The sequence below is a fragment of the Natrix helvetica genome, assembly GCF_964273705.1.
Source record: "Natrix helvetica genome assembly, chromosome: 1".
Lineage (NCBI taxonomy): Eukaryota > Metazoa > Chordata > Lepidosauria > Squamata > Natricidae > Natrix > Natrix helvetica.
This window is the reverse complement of record NC_138548.1, coordinates 24,403,762-24,422,976: the sequence shown is the minus strand read 5'-3', so window position 1 is coordinate 24,422,976 and position 19,215 is coordinate 24,403,762. Positions and strand designations below refer to the sequence as shown.

Below are 19,215 nucleotides of genomic sequence, written 5' to 3'. Positions count from 1 at the left end.
CAACAATCCTCCCTAAATGCCATATTTTCCACTTTGTTTCCTTTAACAGCCATCAGATCATTAACATGACTAATTAACTGTGAAGCATGGTAATCATATTCAGCAAATACATTAGAAAGTATCAGTAGCTAAGAGGATTAAATCAGGTGATCAGACAGCTAAGTCTTGAGGAGCTGGGTGAAAGAATAAAATTAGAGCTATGTCATTTTTAATTTATTTAATCATATCCCCCTGATATTGTACTATGGCCCTAAGACTACCTGCCAACAATTAAATCATAATTATGCTATTACAGCATTAAAGTGCAAAGTCTTAAAATATTATTTAAAATACAATACAATACATAGAGTATTAAGAATATCTAAAAGTAAGTTCAATTAGCTCACTCAAATTTCTAGGAACGGTAGCATGAACTTCAGCTAAAAAACAGAGCTAGAGTTTTAGTCTTTATTCTTTAACAGAATACAAACTATTTTCCCCATACCTGATAACTAAGTTCACTCCATATCCTTTCAGCTCTACACAGCAAAGTTAATGCAAATCCTAGCTGGTGGAAGACACCTGGAGGACACCATATAGGACAGTAATGGCTAACCTTTTTGTCGTCGCGTGTGTGATATTGCGCCTGTATGCCTGCAGCCATAATGCAATGCGACACACACACACCGGTGTTCTGTTCCCCTGCGCATGCACCACCATGCATACGTGTACGACCCATCCAAACTCCCCTGTCTCCCCGCACATGAGACCTGACCCTCCCCTCGTCCATTTTTTGTTTCCAGGTTGAGGCAGGAGACTTTCCAGGCCCAAAACAGGATGCGCAAGGCCTCCTGCACCAACATGGAAGCAAAAACGGGGTGCGGGGACACTGCGCAAGGCTCCAAAATGCAATGCAAAATCCCCTGCATGCACCCCGCCCCCACGTGGCAGAGACCCAAAGACCAGCTGACCGGTGGGAGGCAGGTGTGCATGCCCAGAGAGGGCACTGTGTGCCACCTGTGGCATGCGTGCCACAGGTTCGCCATCACGGATATAGGAGAAGAGCAGCAGACTTTACAATGATTTTACTTACTGGTTCACTTCCTTTTGCAAAGCAAGTTTGGTTCCCAGGTCGTTCGCTCTCCCAAGGCAGTTTTCCTTTCCCAGCACTTAACACACGCCGGGGACATACTCCTTGGTCCACAAAAGGGGTAAAAGACCCAGCAGTCTCTCCAGAGTAGCTGTGGGCACTCTGTATACGGTTGCCCTCCAGGAGCCAATCTGTGTCCGCTCCATGAGGCAAATGAAAGCCGCGCCCGTTGGCCGAGGAGGGCAGGGGGACAGCATACTCCACAAACCACTGGTCGGTAAGCTTGGGGAGAGTTTTTCTGGCCAACCGAGCCTGCACGGCACTCATGACCCCTTCACAATTGTCCTGAAGTTCAACCACGTCCACTGCCTTGAAGATGAGGCTGGCGCGGCCGGGCCCCAGGGCCGAGGCTAAGACAGCAAAAGCCTCCAAGGCGGCGTGACGGACCCGGCGCTTGCTATCGGCCAGAGCCGGAGCAAGGGTGGCCACCAGCTTGGGCAGCTCGAAGTCCTCGCTGGGGAAGGTGAGGAGGGCAGCGATGGAGATGGCTAGGACCACCTCGCGGACGCGGGAGTTGCGGTGCTGCAGGTGCTCGGGGCGCAGTAGGAGATCCAGCACGGGCTGAGGGCCGGCGGCCCGCATCAGGCCCAGGAAGAGTTGGTGGTACTCCTGGCGGATGGCCAGCTTGGCGTCACCCAGCACTTTGGCTGCGGCCGCTACCAACGGCTCCAAGCGGCAGCGGCTCCCCGCCGCCGGGCCTAGGCGGACGGCCAGTAGGCGCAGCCCTTCCAGCGCCCCCAGCGCCACTTTGAAGTTCGAGTCGTCCAGCAGAGCCCGCAGCAGGCTGAGCAGCCCGAGGAGGCTGGGCGGCGGCAAGCAGGCCAAGGCCGCCCCCGGAGCCTCTCCCAGAACCCGCTTTAGCTGCTCCATGGCGCCCACCCGGCCTCGGTAGTCGTGCTGGTCCAGCAGCCGCGCGTGCAGCTCCGACGGGACCAGCCCGAAGCGCAGCGGCGCGACTCCCGGTTGGGAGAGCGGCGGGACGCGGCCTGCAGGAAAAGAAGCGGCGGGTGCCTCCCGTTGCTCCCCGTCGCCCCCTCCTCCTCCGCCGGAGGCGCCCCCTTCCTGCTCTTCCTCTCTGGCCATGCCCCTCTCCAGGGCTTTGCCCGGCTGCCCCGCCAGCCCGCCCCGAGGCCGCCGCCGCCGGGCCTCTCACAGGGGAGCATCGCCGTCTCCAGGGAAACGCGTCACCGCCGCTGCCGCCGCCTCCTTCGCCGCCTCGGCCACGACGGAGGTCTTATTGCGCGTGCGCACAGAGGCCCAGCCGAGGGAGAAGAACATCGGCGCCTGTCAATCGTTTTGATAGGAAACGTCGAAAGGAAGCCGCGAAGACTGCCCAGGCGGGTCTCGCGGGCAACGCATGCGCGGAAGGCCTCGGCGCGCAGTGTGCGCCGGGGTATATAGTCCAATTCCCTCACGAAACAGGAGCAAAGGCCTAAATCAAGAGTCCCCAAACTTGGCAACTTTAAGACTGATGGACTTCAACTCCCAGAACTCTAAGAGATAAAGTCCACCAGTCTTAAAGTTGCCAAGTTTGAAGAGCTCTGACCTAAATAGTGCTATAATTATCTACACACCCAGGGTTTATTTTTGCTTTGTTTCAAATGTAAAATTGAAATTGGATTGGATTTATTGGATTTATATGCCGCCCTTCTCCCAAAGGACTCAGGGCGGTATACAACATTAAAAAACACATATCATGTACAATTGTGGGAACTCCTCTCCCAGTAAGCGGTGAAAAGGCTGCCCGGGGGTCGAAATTTTGGAGGAGGAGGGAGGAGTCTGTGGATCTTTAGCGGAAATGACGCAGCCAGCCGTCGCCTCTTTCCCTTCTCCTCTTCCGCTGCCTCTGGCTGTGTTGTTGTGCCTGGAAGGAGCCCGCTGAGGCCCTCCCGCCCGACTGGGCTGTCGTCCCCTGAGTCCGGTGAGTGACCCTTCCCCGCGATATTAATTGTGAGGGATTGGAGGAATTTCGGCGGGAAAGAACGTGGCTCGATAACGAGATCGGGAGGGGGGAGGGCGAATTCCAGCATGAGACGGAGGTTGGAAGGGATGACTGGATGGGGGAGGTTTTGTTTTTATTTATTTTGGTTTGTCAACATGTCTGAGAAAACATAAGTATGCATATAACATATAAACATATAAGCATAAGTGTAAGGTCCTTGTTTTTCTCCGTTCCTCGCCCTCCTTTACAAATGGGTGTGATGGGTATTTGTTAAAAACGTTTTCGGTTCTTCCCCCTTGGCAGGTTAAGGTGCCTTTGTCGTTTTTATGCGCTCGGTAACTATCCTCCCCCTCTCCCCCAAATAGTATTGGGAACAGTCGCCTGGCAGTTGGGGTTAATAGACCTGAATGCAAGAACAGAAAGTGATTGACTCGGTTTTAAAGTGAATTGATAGCAATTTCTGTCATGTCTAATATGTTTGTCTTGAGACAAGAAAATTGGTGTTAAAAGTTGATCATTTGTCTTGGACCAAGGTTATCATAATCAAATATAAAGGTAAAGGTAAAAGTTCCCCTCACACATGCGTGCTAGTTGTTCCCAACTCTAGGGGGTGGTACTCATCTCCGTTTCAAAGCCAAAGAGCCAGCACTGTCTGAAGACGTTTCCGTGGTCAAGTGGCCGGCATGACTAAATGCCAAAGAAACACGGAACACTATTACCTTCCCACCAAAGGTGGTCCCTATTTTTCTACTTGCATTTTTACATGCTTTCGAACTGCTAGGTTGGCAGAAGCTGGGACAAGTCATGAGAGCTCACTCCGTTATGCAGTGCTAGGGATTCGAACCACCGAACTGCCGACCTTTCTGATCGACAAGCTCAGGGTCTTAGCCTCTGAGCCACTGCGTCCCCTATAATCAAATATACATGCTGTAAATTACTGGTTTTCAGATGTAGATTTTAACTTTTTTGTTGTGGGAGGGGGAGGATAATGTAGGGACCTGTGGTGGCTCTGGAAAATTCACGTTTTACTAATTATTGTGATAAGGACATCCAAAGTAATCTTCACCAGAAATGAATGAGCATTCCCATAGTCATAAAAATTTAAGGAGCTTAAAGATAAAGCACTTAAGAATTTGTTGTAAAGTTTTATGATTTGACACTGAAAGGTTGCTTTAGAGCAATAGGAACATAAATGCAGCCCTATAACAGATGTATACTTTAATGACTCACTAGATGTTTGCTTTTCTGTACATTCTAAAACAGCTTTTTGGGGATTTTAAAGTGTTGCCCTGCTTAGACCACATAAACCAAACAGTATAACATAGAGAATATATAGCCATACTGTGGTTATTGTCTTATTGCCAACTTTAGGCAGACTTGTTATTTTCTGCTTCATACTACTAATGTTTCAGACTCAAATTTTCTATTTCAGTACAGTTCTCTTTTATTATTGTTATTCAAATCAGTAAATCACTGCAAATAAAAAGTAGTTTTATTTATGTGTGTGTATACATATACATACATGTGTGAAAGGAATATAATTTGGGTGTGTAGAGAGAATATGAAAATCTCTTTACAATAGAGTTTCAGTATTTCTATCCAAAAAGAAAGCAGAGAAAGATAAAGAAGCTTGGTGATTTTTAAAAATAGGAATGATTTGAAATAAAATGCAGAGAGAATAATCTGTTGACATTCATAATCTCGAGAGAGGCTATTTCATAATGCTTAATACCGTATTGGAAAACAAGCACATTCTGGTTCCATTCACTTCCTATGAAACTTTTGCAAGAGATCCTTGAATGGGTCAAATCTGGTTGGAATACATAGGAGCCAAGTCATATAAGTCAAACTAGACTTTAAAATTCACCTAGAAATCCATTGGTAACCAATGCAGAGTTCACAAAACTAGTATAATGTGACTCAAGTGGCTCAATAAACAGACTGCTGCATTTTGCACCAGATGCAGTTTTTGAGAAGACTTCAAAGTTTCCCTATATCAAAGGCATTGCATTGTGATAAGGGCACGAGTCCTTATATTGCTTTGTATGTATCAAAAGTATATTAGTTAAAACTTTATGAAAACGTGTTTTAAATTTATTTTAACAGATGGACCAGTCATCTCCAACCTATATGATTGCTAATCTAATACCCCTGCATTCAGAGCAACTCCTGCAAGGCCTGAACTTACTCCGCCAGCACCATGAACTTTGTGATGTCATCCTTCGGGTTGGAGATGTCAAGATCCATGCCCATAAAGTTGTGCTTGCTAGTATCAGTCCATATTTCAAAGCCATGTTTAGTGGCAATCTCTCTGAAAAAGAAAACTCTGAAGTAGAATTCCAATGCATTGCAGAAGCAGCTCTGCAGGCCATAGTGGAATATGCCTATACTGGGACTGTATTCATATCACAGGACACTGTGGAATCACTTCTCCCCGCTGCCAATCTCCTGCAAATCAAGCTTGTGCTCAAAGAATGTTGTACCTTTTTAGAAAGCCAGCTGGATCCTGGCAATTGTATTGGTATCTCCCGTTTTGCAGAGACTTATGGCTGCCATGATCTGTACTCAGCTGCCAATAAATATATTTGTCAGAACTTTGAAGATGTTTGTCAGACAGAAGAGTTCTTTGAACTTACCCATTCTGAGCTGGATGAAATTGTTTCCAATGACTGCTTGAATGTGGTTACGGAGGAAATGGTTTTTTATGCGCTGGAATCTTGGATCAAATATGATGTGCAGGAGCGTCAGAAATTTCTGGCGCAGCTACTTCACTGTGTACGGCTGCCTCTGTTGAGTGTTAAATTTCTCACGAGACTTTATGAAGCCAATCATCTCATTCGTGATGACCATACCTGTAAACACCTGTTGAATGAAGCCTTGAAGTACCATTTCATGCCTGAACACAGACTTTCATATCAAACTGTACTAACTACACGTCCTCGCTGCCCTCCTAAAGTGCTCTGTGCAGTGGGAGGAAAAGCTGGACTCTTTGCTTGTTTGGAAAGGTGAGAAATAACAGCCACAAGAACAACAACAAAAAAAAAAACCCTGGGTTTAAGTAGGCTTGTCTTGCTAACCTCTTCTGTTCACAAGTCAAAGAAGCTAGCGGAGCCTGTCTCTGAGGAAACTATACAGGTTTTGACAACCTTCAGTTGCTTGTCATGCCATAGTAGAAAAAGGGAATAGTCTGGAATGCAGAAGCCTTAGAAAAGGATATAATTGACCAGGATGTTATAATTTTGAATATTCTTCATTTTGCTGCTGCTCTCACTGTCACGGCCTTGTAAGAATTATTAACAATCTTTTAGTCCAGGAATTTATTTATATCTTAATCATATCAGTCTATTTATCCCATTTACTAAAAAGGAACAGAAAGTCCCCCCCACCCCCACACACACAATTAAGTATAAAGTGGAAGTATAAATAAGAACTGCAAATCTAACTTCTGTTCTGCTAGATGTAGGAATGGTCTTATTATTTTTCTTTGTCAACTGTTAGGGTTGTTACTACAACAAAGAATATATTGAGGTTAATTATGCGGTAATCAGTTTCATTGCCTAAAATTGCTAGCTGTAAAATATATACCAGCTCATATTTAGAAAGTCAACAACTCACTTATGACCCTGCCTCACCTTTTAAGGACTATATTTTACTTGACTATATTATCTCCAAATGTTGAGTAGTAGTCAGTTTTATTAAAGCACCATGGAATGGATATTGCTGTTAGTTTAAATTCCTTTTCTTCTTGTAATATTTTTGCTCAGGCCACTCTAAAGATTTAGGAGATCTTGCAGAGTAGATTTTGTGTGAACTGTTTATACGTTTAACCTTCTTTTACAGCAGCAGTAAATTGAAAGACTGAAAGATAGATGGAGAAACTAGTTAGGATGGCTTCACTCTCCAAACTTTGCCAATTATCTGAATCTGTTTATGTATTTACTAAACAAATGTATATAGCCTCCCAATTCATACACAGGTGACACTAGTGGCTTTGTAAGATTTGAAAACACCCACTACATAATAACCCATAAAAAATTCCACTCTCATGGCAACAGCAACATAATCAAATCAGCCTTCATCTGCCTTCATCTCCATTAGTGACCATATTTTTAGGACCTTTTTGTTCTGGTGAGCAATCTTTTTCATTAAGGAGGTGAGCTGTTTTTCAAAACAATAAAGCTCTACTTTGATAAAGTTTGAGTGATATAAAGTGTTGTGATCACAAGAATACTGTGTGATAGTATCCCCTATATCTGTGATGGCGAACCTATGACACATGTGCCATAGGTGGCATGCGGAGCCATTTGTTAGGGCATGTGAGGCGTTGCCCTGTCAGCATTGGCCAGCTGACTTCAGCCATTTTTCTACCTCCGGAGGCTTCAATCTGTCCCCAAACTTCCAGTTTGCACGTTGGATTGTTTTTCATCCTCTGGAGTCTTCAGGGAAGCCCTGTAGCCTTCGGGGTTGGGGGAGGCCGTTTTCACCCTCCCCAGGCTCCTAGAAAGCTTCTGAAGTCTGGGGAGGGCAAAAACAGGTCCATCGCGCACCAAAAGCAGGGCGAGGACGGGAGTCACGTGTGTATGTGTGTGGGGGGGGGGGCGTGCACATAGAATTATGGGTGTCGGCACACCCGCTCGTGCTTCCCTCCGCTTTTGGCATTCGATGGCAAAAGGGTTAGCCATCACTGCCCTATGTGTTCTCAGAACAAATCAAATGATGATAATTTCATATAAATAAATATTGCAACTAAATTTTTTTTTAATATTTGTTATCCTGAATTTCTTTCCAAATCTTATGATTTAGAGACTCGTTACATACCTCAAACTGAGCAGTGGTTTGTTTATAATTAGTTTGATGAATATACTACAGAGATCACACTTAGCTGCTTACATCAGCTATTATTTACAAGCCACAATGACTTAGTTTACCCAAAGCATTAAGCCCAAACCAAACCATATATGGCTTAACACAAAACATTAATTCAGTTACAATGTTTTTGTGCATAGGGGTCCATTTAGAAGATGGTTCAGTATCAAGCAGTTCAAACCAGCATTAAAAAATATATATTGGAAATAAATAGACATGGGATAAAAGTGTTTAAATTCCATTGGGGATATCACCTTTTGATATATTGAATTTCCGTTTTGCCTCATGATTGTTTTTTTCGTCTTCTTCAGTGTTGAGATGTACTTTCCTAAGAATGACTCTTGGATAGGCTTAGCACCTCTGAGTGTTCCTCGCTATGAATTTGGAATCTGTGCCCTTGATCAGAAAATCTATGTAATAGGAGGAATTGCAACTCACATGTGTCAAGGCATCAATTATCGGAAGCATGAAAGCTCTGTGGAATGCTGGGACCCTGATACAAATACTTGGACATCGATTGAGAGTATGAACGAGAGCCGAAGTACTCTGGGCGTAACAGTTTTGTCACGAGAAATCTATGCCTTGGGAGGTTATGATGGGCAGTCCTACCTGCAATCCGTGGAGAAGTATATTCCAAAAGTGAAGGAGTGGCAGCCTGTTGCACCAATGAACAAAACCCGGAGTTGCTTTGCTGCAGCTGTTTTAGATGGAATGATTTATGCCATTGGGGGCTATGGTCCGGCTCATATGAACAGGCAAGTGCAAATTTAAGCTTGGCAATTCATTATTGTAGTTCTTGTTAAACATTTATTCATTTGATCTGATCATATAATTATATGGGCACCCTCTCATGGAAAGCGACTCTGGGTGGTATACAGCAAAACAATAATATGCAGGACCCTCTGCCTTATTATTCTCAGTGTAACAATGCCTTCATAATTCATGCTTTAGGTAATTTGTCTGAGGAATTTCTTGGGATTGTTTGTTAAAATTATACTTGCGGTTTGTTTTTTCAAAGAAATTACATATATTTGGTTAGTTCTTAAATCATACTGTGGTACTTATTGGTCATGTGCACACACATGTCAGAAACCAAGTGTTTCTAACTAAAAACTCCCTGTATGAGGGCAACTGGTTAATGATGTAAGATTAATTATATGATATTCAAGGCTTGTACAGAACAACATAATTTCATTACTGTAGCCTGGGGTTGTATTCCTGACATAACAGCACACTGAAATGCTAGCCACATTTTTTGCAAGTGTGTTGTGTAAATGCATGTAGGGCTAATTTATTGTTGAGTGTGCTATGTTAATGCAATTTTCTAAAGTGTTAGGAAAATAATAGATGAATTAACTATGGGTAAGAACATAATGTGAACACAGCCTGGTAATTTATATGTCTGCTGGTTTAAATTAAAGCAAAAATTCCCCATATTAAACTCATACAAAATTAGAGTGCAACTTGCCTACTACAGTAGAGGTTTATGTCATTTCACTCTAACCCAATCCATTCTGCAGACTTTTAATAGGCAATCCTCATTAATAAAAAGTAAAATCTGAAGTTAAAATTGTTCCAACACTTAATCAAAACTTGGTTATGTAAAGACCATCACAAACATGTAATAGCACTGCTGCAGTATAATATTCAAGTCTCTTTCCTATTGTAGAAAACTAACACCACAATCACCTAACAGCACAAATTAGTATGTAATTTGTATATGATTAATACTAAGACAGCTTGGAAGTTTTTGAATGGAATGAAAAAGCCCCTGGAAGCCAATGTATTACTATAATTTATGGTCTGTTTGAAGAAAGAAAGGTTTGTGTTTTCCAAATGCCAAGGTTTTTTTCCCTTGGGGCGGGGTGGGGTTGCCAGCATTATAATTAATTAAGTTAATACCACTTTATAATGCCTTGGTAAGGCCACACTTGGAATACTGCATTCAGTTCTGGTCACCACGATGTAAAAAAGATGTGGAGACTCTAGAAAGAGTGCACAGAAGAGCAACAAAGATGATTAGGGGACTGGAGACTAAAACATGAAGAACGGTTGCAGGAACTGGGTATGTCTAGTTTAATTAATTTATTTATTTATTTATTAAACTTCTAAACCGCCCCCTCTCCCCGAAGGGACTCGGGTCGGTGTACAGGTACAAATTTAAAAACCATACACTCGATAATATACATAACTAAAATTGAATTAAATATCCCCTGTACAAATTTATAAGAATTAAAAACTAAACGTTAAAACCAAACCATAAAATTTAAAAATACAAACTGAGGTGGGATAGCTGGAATTAGGCCAGGCCTGCTAGATGAAACAGGTGGGTTTTAAGTTTCCGGCAGAAGGAGCGAAGGTCCGTAGTTGTTCTAATGTCAGGGGGAAGGTCATTCCAGAGGGTCGGGCCCATCACAGAGTTTAATAGAAAGAAGGACTAGCGGAGACATGATAGCAGTGTTCCAATATCTCAGGGGTTGCCACAAAGAAGAGGGAGTCAAACTATTCTCCAAGGCACCTGAGGGTTGAACAAGAAGCAATGGGTGGAAACTAATCAAGGAGAGAAGCAACTTAAAACTGAGGAGAAATTTCCTGACAGTTAGAACAATTAATCAGTGGAACAGCTTGCCTCCAGAAGTTGTGAATGCCCCAACACTGGAAGTCTTTAAGAAGATGTTGGATAGCCATTTGTCTGAAACGGTATAGGGTTTCCTGCCTAGGCAGGGGGTTGGACTAGAAGACCTCCAAGGTCCCTTCCAACTCTATTATTGTATTGTATTGCATTGTATTGTATAAACAGACCATTGGCTGCATTTTTTTTAAAAAAAATTGAGCTAGCATTAGCTTGTTGAGCTATTTTTGAGAGCAACAGAATGCCAAGTGTTCTGACCTAGGCTTCCTGATACAGTAAAATGCACAGGATTAAGTCCAAAGACCCTCTTTTTATTTCAAAGGCTATGAATTATATTCATTCACAGCCCATAATGAGTTCCAAATAGTAGTAAAGAGTTCTACAGGAGGCTGCCAAAGTCCTTCGGGATAAGGCTGATAAGCACCCACCTTTATCTTCTTTGAAAACACTGCCAAAGACTTAATTGGCAATTAGCTTGGCAAGGCCACACAGAGCTAAGAGTCTAACTAAGTTCGTTGTTAGTTAGTTAGTCTAACTAAGTATTTTCAGAAGGTAAACTGGCCAGCATGAACCAAGTTGCTTTCTTATGTCCTATGGGAGGGGCCAATCACCTCAAAAAATGCTCACACAAGGAACAGGGGGAGAAATTTCCTGACAGTTAAAACAATTAACCAGTAAAACAACTTGCCTCCAGAAGTTGGGAATGATCCAACACTAGAGGTTTTTAAGAAGAGATTGGACAATCATTAGTCTGAAATGGTATAAGGTTTCCTGCCTGGACTAGAAAACCTCCAAGGTCCCTTCCAACTCTGTTATTCTGTTCTTCTTTTCAAAGATCATAGGAAAAAAGATAGTCCCTTTTCATTCCTTCTGGACTTTTATAGAAACCCAGTGGAAAGGCATTTAGAAAAATGCCCTGGTTTTTTTGCAGTTCATAGAAATTTTGCAGGGAGAAGGACAAAAGAGAGTTGTGGTGCATATGACTGCACAGGTGTTTGTTTATTTGTTTGTTTGTTTGCCCGGGGGGGGGGGTAATCTAGGAAATGGATTTACAGAATCCAATCCATGATGGACTGTCTGGCCAGGTGATGGATGCAGAGCAAAACCAGGCAGCCCTGTTTGCTTGAGCGACATCAGATACAAAAATTTTCCTGCCTTTACGTTTGAGTCTATTGTTCTACATTTACTACCTTTTTGCATATTTTTTAGCTCTGTTTCATACTTTGTTTGCTATATGTGGAAATATCCGTGGTACAGGTAGTCCTTGACTTAATGACAACAATTAATCACAAAATTTATGTTGCTAAGCGAGACTGTTAAGTGATTTTTGCCCCATTTTATGACCTTCCTTGCCACACTTGTGAAGTGAATCACTGCAGCTGTTAAGTTACTAACATGGTTGTTAAATGAATCTGGTTTCCTCATTGACTTTGCTTGTCAGAATGCCGCAGATGGAGATCACATGACTCCAGGACACTGCAATCGTCATAAATATGAGTTAGCTGCTAAGCATCTGAATATTGATCATGTGACCATGGGGATGCTGCAACGGTCATAAGTGTGAAAACTGGTCATAAGCTACTTTTTCAGTGGCTTCGTAACTTCAGACGGTCACTAAATGAACTGTTAGATGTCAAGGACTACTTGTATTTTAATCATCAAAAGGACACACAACTCAATCCCATTAAACTAGGGTTAGGGGGTATTTTTTGTATTGTGGCTAGATGCTATACTTCCCTTTATCTCCTCAATTGTATAATTGTCATACATTCATTAATTTAAAAAATAGTTGGTTTGTTTTATACCTTCAGCCGTATTCAATCCTTTCTCTCCTTTTGCTCCCTGATTTCTATCTTGACTGCACAGTTTTGTGTGCTATCAAAATACGTTGACTATAACTTGTATTATAGGCTATCTCAAGAGGCCATTGAAGCTGCTTTCATGTGAGAATTGCAACTTGCTGGTTATCCCTCATGAAAACAGCTACAGTACCAACTTGCAGTAATCAGTAGAAATTCTGCTCATTAAATGCTGTTGTTTGTTTCCATCTGCAGTGTGGAACGTTATGATCCCAACAAGGACTCTTGGGAATCAGTTGCACCCATGGCAGACAAGAGAATAAACTTCGGTGTTGGGGTTATGTTGGGCTTCATTTTTGTAGTTGGAGGGCACAATGGTGTTTCTCATTTGTCCAGCATTGAACGATATGATCCACACCAAAACCAATGGACTGTTTGTCATCCGATGAAGGAACCCCGAACTGGTAATAAACTTCTCAGTTTATTATCTAAACTCCTCCTGTTCAGTTGAATTTTGTTGTTCTTTTTTTCATGTCACTTTGGGAGCAATTAAGTTTTACGTTTAATGAAAAAAAAAATCATCACTGAGTTCTCCCTTACAGTGCTACTTCTGTGCAAATGGCATAACGTGTAAGAATGCTCCAAAGTGCTATTCAGTTGTCTTTTCCTAAAAAACAAACAAACTTATGCTTGCTATAATAAATATATATTTTAAAAAACCTGGAAAAAGAAAGAGGGAGATTTACTTGAACAGCATTTATATCATCAGTACTTTAAGACACAGGCAAACTCTTTACAACCAAAGACTGCATTTCTTTTTTTTTTTCTCTGAAGGCAAAAAGACCGTGGTGATTATATTAATAAAGATGGTGGCACAAAACATTGGATCATTTAGCGTTTCAGAGGGCTTCCTAGCATAAAATACATTAAACTTAGTTTTGTGGGAATGTGGATAGACAGCATGTCTATTCTAGAGTTAGACGTTTTTGTGATTGAGTAGTAATATTGCTTAGGTGTTCATTTGATACCATTCTAGATCTTATAGCTGTTAATGAATCCAACTAAGCTGATTTTTTCTTACTCTTCTAGTAACTTCTATCTTTTCGGGATCCTTTCCCTGTAAGGCAATTATCTATTTGGGAACTACTACATATTTTTGAATTTGCAAGCATAACTTTATGTGTATAATGCAGAATCACCCTTATTTCCATCCTGCTACTTCATTATTTGGCTCAGGTGTTAGAGTCACAACAGATCTCAGCAAACTATAAAGCCCAGTTTGTAAAAGTAAATCTTCCTCTGGAAATACCACATTCTTTTCTCCTTCTTGTCCTGGGCTTACAGCTAACAGGCATAGTGCATACAAATTTTGCAGAGTCCAAGGGGAGGCTGAGCTTATGAAGAAATAGGTACACAAGAGAAATGACTGGAGAAAGGATGATATCAGGAATAGGTGGCTGTCCTTGTGAGGTTTCTGATGTTCACAGCTGAAGCATTTCTGGAGAGACAGCCCATTAGCAGCCACTTACTTATGAGGCATACATTTTGGTAGAAACAGGACTTCCCTCTCTGTTCAGTCTGATATCCAGTTTAGCAGAAAAAGCTTCCAAGCTGAGTGAAAGCTTTTAGTTGATCAATTCACACACTTCTCAAGCATCAAGTACCATACCAAACAAACATGACACACACAGGCCCCTCCCATGAACTCTGTTTCATTCAGTTCAACAATGACAACATCCTTTTCCCATTGTCTTGGGATGGCATTTAAAAAAGAAAAGGAGAAAAGATAGAATCTCAGACTAACCAGAACATATACTCTCCCAAATCCCATCAGCATACACACGCAGTCTTCAATTCCTCAGTTCCAACTAGGAAATCATGTGCAGGAATTTGTCAAGTCTATAACAGACAAAATTATTTGGATCTGTTCTCAACTGGAAACCAAGCTTTGAGCAGATCCATTGCAGGCATGTCAAACTGGCAGCTTGCAGGCCAGATGCGTCACACGCAGGCCACACCCACCCTAGCTCCGTGAAGGGGAAAAATGTTGTGAAATGTCACATGACACTGAGTTTGACACCCATGCATTAGAGACTTACCTGATTATCTTGGAGCAGTTTGATTCTGTTGGATCTGAGGAAGTGGACAAGGTCCTTAGAGCTGTTATTGCAACTGTTTATTAGATCCTTGATTCTAGAGAATAAAGCTATTTCAACTCAAATCTTCAAGGATAAATTGCTGCTTTCTTCCTCAGCCAAAACTCTTTATGGCAGTAAAAGCATAATCTGGAGGCCAAGAATTTGTTCCAGAAAGCATTTTCTGCCTAACCTATTTTCATGATATTGGAGTAATATTTGGCCATTTCTGTTCTGAGTTTCCTGTACTATTGTCTTTTGCTAGGCTCTATGATAGAGAAGGGCTGTGAAGAGATGGGTTGAAGGGAGAAATTTATAGGTGCCCCCCCCCCCAAGAAAACATCTCATTTTTGGACATTTTCCACCCTCCACATTACAGCATTCATGATGATGATTTTATATATATATGAAGATGGTGAATATATGTAATACTCCTGCATCCCATTTTCCTCATAATGACCACAAGCTCTTTAACACTTATTTACATTGTGTGGGTTTTTTAGTTTGCATGTTTTTCCTATGAAAAGGACTTGATTTTGTAATGTTAAATATATAAATATATTTTCTTTTTTCTCCCCCAATAGGAGTTGGTGCAGCTGTGATTGATACATATCTGTATGTAGTTGGTGGACACTCAGGGTCGTCTTATCTTAATACCGTACAGAAATATGACCCTATATCTGATAACTGGCTGGACACTGCTGGTATGATGTACTGCCGTTGTAATTTTGGCTTGACTGCACTTTGAAGAATACATTTGAGGACGCAAATAGCACTGAAGATGCCCGACCTGTACAAAGCAGAAGCTGTATTTCTTCAAGATGGGAGAAAGGAGAAATGACTTAATTGTAATGCAAACAGGTGAACCCCAAATGAGAATTGGATATTGCTGATAGGAAAGAAATGGAAGGAGGGAATATGGAACTGTCTTTCTAACAGGGATCCAAATTGCACACTGTTATTGATCTGAAATAATTTACCTTGATAAAAGAAGCACTGTGTTGCCCGCAATAGGCAAATAATCTCCCAAACTCAGAGCTTTGATCTTGTATCTTCCTGTGAGTGGCATAGGTAATATTGCTAAAGGGGTGGGATCATTTTACTGTGTTGCACAATCTTTCTAGATGTCTGTCTCCATATTTACATAGAGACCATGATTGCTTCACTTTTTTTATGAACAGTTAAAGGGCTGCCTTTTCCCTCCACCCATTACGCAGGTTTTGTAAATATCTGATACTGTAATTTGTTTATCTGCACTTAATACACCTCCTCCTTTCAAAGTGGAGGGATAATTTACTGGAGGATAAGAATGAATAGCTATTTTCAGCGCAATGCATTTAAAGTTTTATTTTTATTCTTCTACTACGTACAGACCTAGCTGTTCATCTAAAAGGTAACCGTTCTTGCCCTTTATCTGAAGCCTACAGCTTTTAAGCTGGTAGAGAAAGCCCATGTGGCTTGAGTTTTATTAAAATAATGTGTAATAATATGCCAGCACCTATGTAAATGTTCCAGAAAGAAATATCTTCCACCTCTGTGCATACATTTGTGACATGTAGCCAATGAGTGACTACAAAGAATGTAAAACCAAATTTTCAGTGTGTACTGACTTTGACATGGTGCTAAACAATTAGATTGCTGAGATTGCTAGAAATGTTAAGAGGGATTGATTGAATATGAACAGCATTGAATTCAAGGTGAATTTTTGACTTTTTTTGTCATTGATGATCTGGAAGATATAAAATGATAGCTACTAAATTGAAATATAACTCTATTTTTCTTTTCTATTCCTGTGAGATTATCAAGCTTTTCTTATGCTAATATTTCTTAGATGAGCATGTTTGGTGAACAGAAGCCTGAACAGATTAGAGAATGGAGGGAGTATTGAATTCCCTAGAAATAGTTCTCCTCCTTTAAAAATGAATTAGATAACAATACTGGATATTTATCTCTGCATTCTTAGCAGCTCCCCCAAACATTGCTTTGAGATATCCTAGAACTCAGCAGAACTTTTTAGTAATGATTGGATTGTTCTGTAATAGGACAATTCCTCTAATAAAGTGAAATTTGGTCATCGATAGATCATCCTGAAACTCACTGTTAAGGTTCTAAGAGAACAAAGCATGACCCTATTTTTTAATATTATTTAATATAGATAACTGAAACTGTTTCTGCAGTTTTCTCTTTCAGGTACTTTTCAATGTATATTTCTGTTTTGTTGAAAGAGTTGTACTTCAATTTATTCTTGTCTGCTTTTTCTCCCTTTGAAAGTACATTTCTCCTCATCTCCCTTTAGCATGATTTTTGATAGTGTTCACAAACATGCAATAATAAGATGTTTGGCTAACCTGTATTTTGAACCTTTTACTTCTGTCTACGAAAGGGGAGATTATGGACTAGTAACTTGTGCTCTGTAATAAGAATGGCAGCTAACCAAGCTGCAAAAGCTCTTCTTCTTCCATGAGCTAATCAATGTTCTAATTAAAACCAGAAGAGCACACTTCTTAAACTACTTAACATCATTTTTCTACCAACACTTGAAGATGTTATCAAATCCTAAAACTCTTGTTTAGGTATTTGTGGAGTTAAGCAGAGTTTTGAAGCAACTAACTATGAAACAAAGCAATTTGTAATATGCTAGTTGATACCTGTTATGCAGCAATAATAGCATAATGCAACATGTACATTGATTTTTTAATGCATGGAATTGTGTGCTTAGGACATTCTCATTCATTTCAGTGAAACTTGTTTGAGAGATCTGGATTCTGAAGAAAGCAATCATATGTGACAGTAGAACTAATTGCTTGTTGTGGATCAACAGCTGTTCAGTTTGCATTCACAAAAAAGCAAAGATATTGTTTTTGTCTTAGATCTTTCTTCAAGCTGCCTTTGAATTTAGAAAAAATATATTGATGCTTGGTACTTGTTTGAGAAGTTGCTCACATAGTGAAAATCTGGGAATCTGACAGAACAGCTTTAAACAAGGAGAGAGAGAAAAGGGATCACGGAGTGGAAAATGCTAAAAAAAATCCCATGTAACTGAAGGACTTAAGAAGAGTTCATCTGATTATCTGCCTTGTTCGTGCATGTTTTGCAAAGCATCCACTCAAACTGCTTTGACTGGCAGAACTGAACATCAGAGTTAAGGACATTTTTTGCTTCTGTTTTAAAAAAGGAGTGCAGACCGTGACAACATTTAATACTCTTCAGTACCCCTTTTGGGTGATGGCTTGTACCCAGTAAGAAGTCAATTACTCTAAATATAGCAGTTTTTGAGTTTTGAGTTATTAGTAATCTCCACGCGGTTTGAAGGTAGCCCTTAATGTGCAGTTCAGCTAACGGCATTGTTGATTTAGTTAAATCTGATATTTGTCCATAAGGAGATTTGATTGATTGCTTTAATTGTGTAGACCATCTGTATTAACAATGACTTAAGGCACACATAGCTATTTTAGTCACAATTAGATTAATTCACTAGTGCAGTAGATACTATCTCTGTAGCAAGTACAGGGAATAATACTATATTTAAATAAACTCATCATAGTCACTTCTCTTTCACCATTCACTGAACTGCTCAAGTGTAGATAAATTGGACAACCAATTTTAAAATTTGTAGGCTGCAATAAGCTGCTTATAGCTCAGCATTACAGCGAAAGCCTTTCCTAAAATAGTACCTACCTTAACATCAATTCCACAAAACCATTCAAGTGACTTACTTAATGATTAAGCAAAAGCACTTTAACATTTCCTGGCTGTTTATTTTTAGATTTTTTTTCTTTGGTTTGGAAGAAAAATAATCCATGGCTTTGTACATAGGTAATGTAGGGTGGCATTATGTAAGTACGGTAATCCTCAACCTTGCGACCACAATTGGGATGGAATTTCCATCACTAAGTGAGGTGGTTGCTGACTGAGTTATGCCCAATTTTATGATCTCTTTTTGCTGTGGCCATTAAGCAAACTGCTGCAGTCATTAATTGAAGCTGGCTTCCCCCATTGAATTTGTTTGTCAGAAGCCAGCTGGGAAGGTCTCAGAAGGTGATCATGTAACCGTGGGATGCTGCAGCCATTGTAAATGAATAGGCGTTGCCAAGCACCCAAATTTTAAGCATGTGACCATGGAGACACTGCAACAGTCGTAAGTATGAGGAACGGTCAGAAGTCACTTTTTTCATCCCAGTCATCACTTTGGTTACTAAACAAATGTAGTTAAGGACTACCTGTAATCTTGATTGAAAGCACAACTCCAGAACCAGACACTGGTTCCAGTGCCAGCATCTGTTGTTATAGAAGAATTTTTCTTCTCATAATACACCTTTCCATTCATGATAACTCAATATTTATGAGAGATCGAGAACTTGGCACCTTGGCTGGGTCTTTTCTTCAGTCAAGAAATATTAAATGGCATAAAAGGGTTCCTGAAGATATGTCAGCTAGACTGTAGGATCGGAGCCTTGCAGTGATTATATATTTTTGTTATGTGGCAAACCTAGGCAGTCTTCTATTTTTTTTCCTTCTCTGTTTTGTCTTCTACCCCATCTCCCAAGGTTTGTTAACTCCTTCCATTCTATAACAGAATATGAGCTCACTCTCCTACTTGCCTTAAATCCCCTTTCATTCATGAAAGAACTGAGAAATAATTCCTTTTCTTTGCCTTACATGCTATTCTGTGTTTTCACTTCTGTGACCCAATTCTAAACCTCTATACACAG

The 19,215-nt window shown here is 40.8% G+C and overlaps 2 protein-coding genes across 5 annotated transcripts in view; one reads left to right on the top strand and one right to left on the bottom strand.

Moving 5' to 3' along the window:
* The window catches only part of TOGARAM1 (TOG array regulator of axonemal microtubules 1), a 34,105-nt gene extending 31,691 nt beyond the window's left edge, over positions 1–2,414 (bottom strand). For all 4 annotated transcript variants that reach the window (XM_081955435.1, XM_081955436.1, XM_081955437.1 and 1 more), the window contains exon 1: positions 1,073–2,414. In XM_081955435.1, coding sequence (XP_081811561.1) covers positions 1,073–2,212 — 1,140 coding nt within the window. In that variant the 5' untranslated portion in view covers positions 2,213–2,414. The remainder of the gene's footprint in view (positions 1–1,072) is intronic.
* Positions 2,415–2,546: 132 nt separating this feature from the next.
* KLHL28 (kelch like family member 28) lies at positions 2,547–18,336 on the top strand. Its single transcript, XM_081955471.1, has 5 exons — positions 2,547–3,050; positions 5,178–6,076; positions 8,249–8,692; positions 12,624–12,832; positions 15,088–18,336. The coding sequence occupies exons 2-5, from the start codon at positions 5,178–5,180 to the stop codon at positions 15,249–15,251; spliced, it is 1,716 nt and encodes a 571-aa protein (XP_081811597.1). The 5' UTR covers positions 2,547–3,050; the 3' UTR covers positions 15,252–18,336.
* Positions 18,337–19,215: the final 879 nt, after the last annotated feature.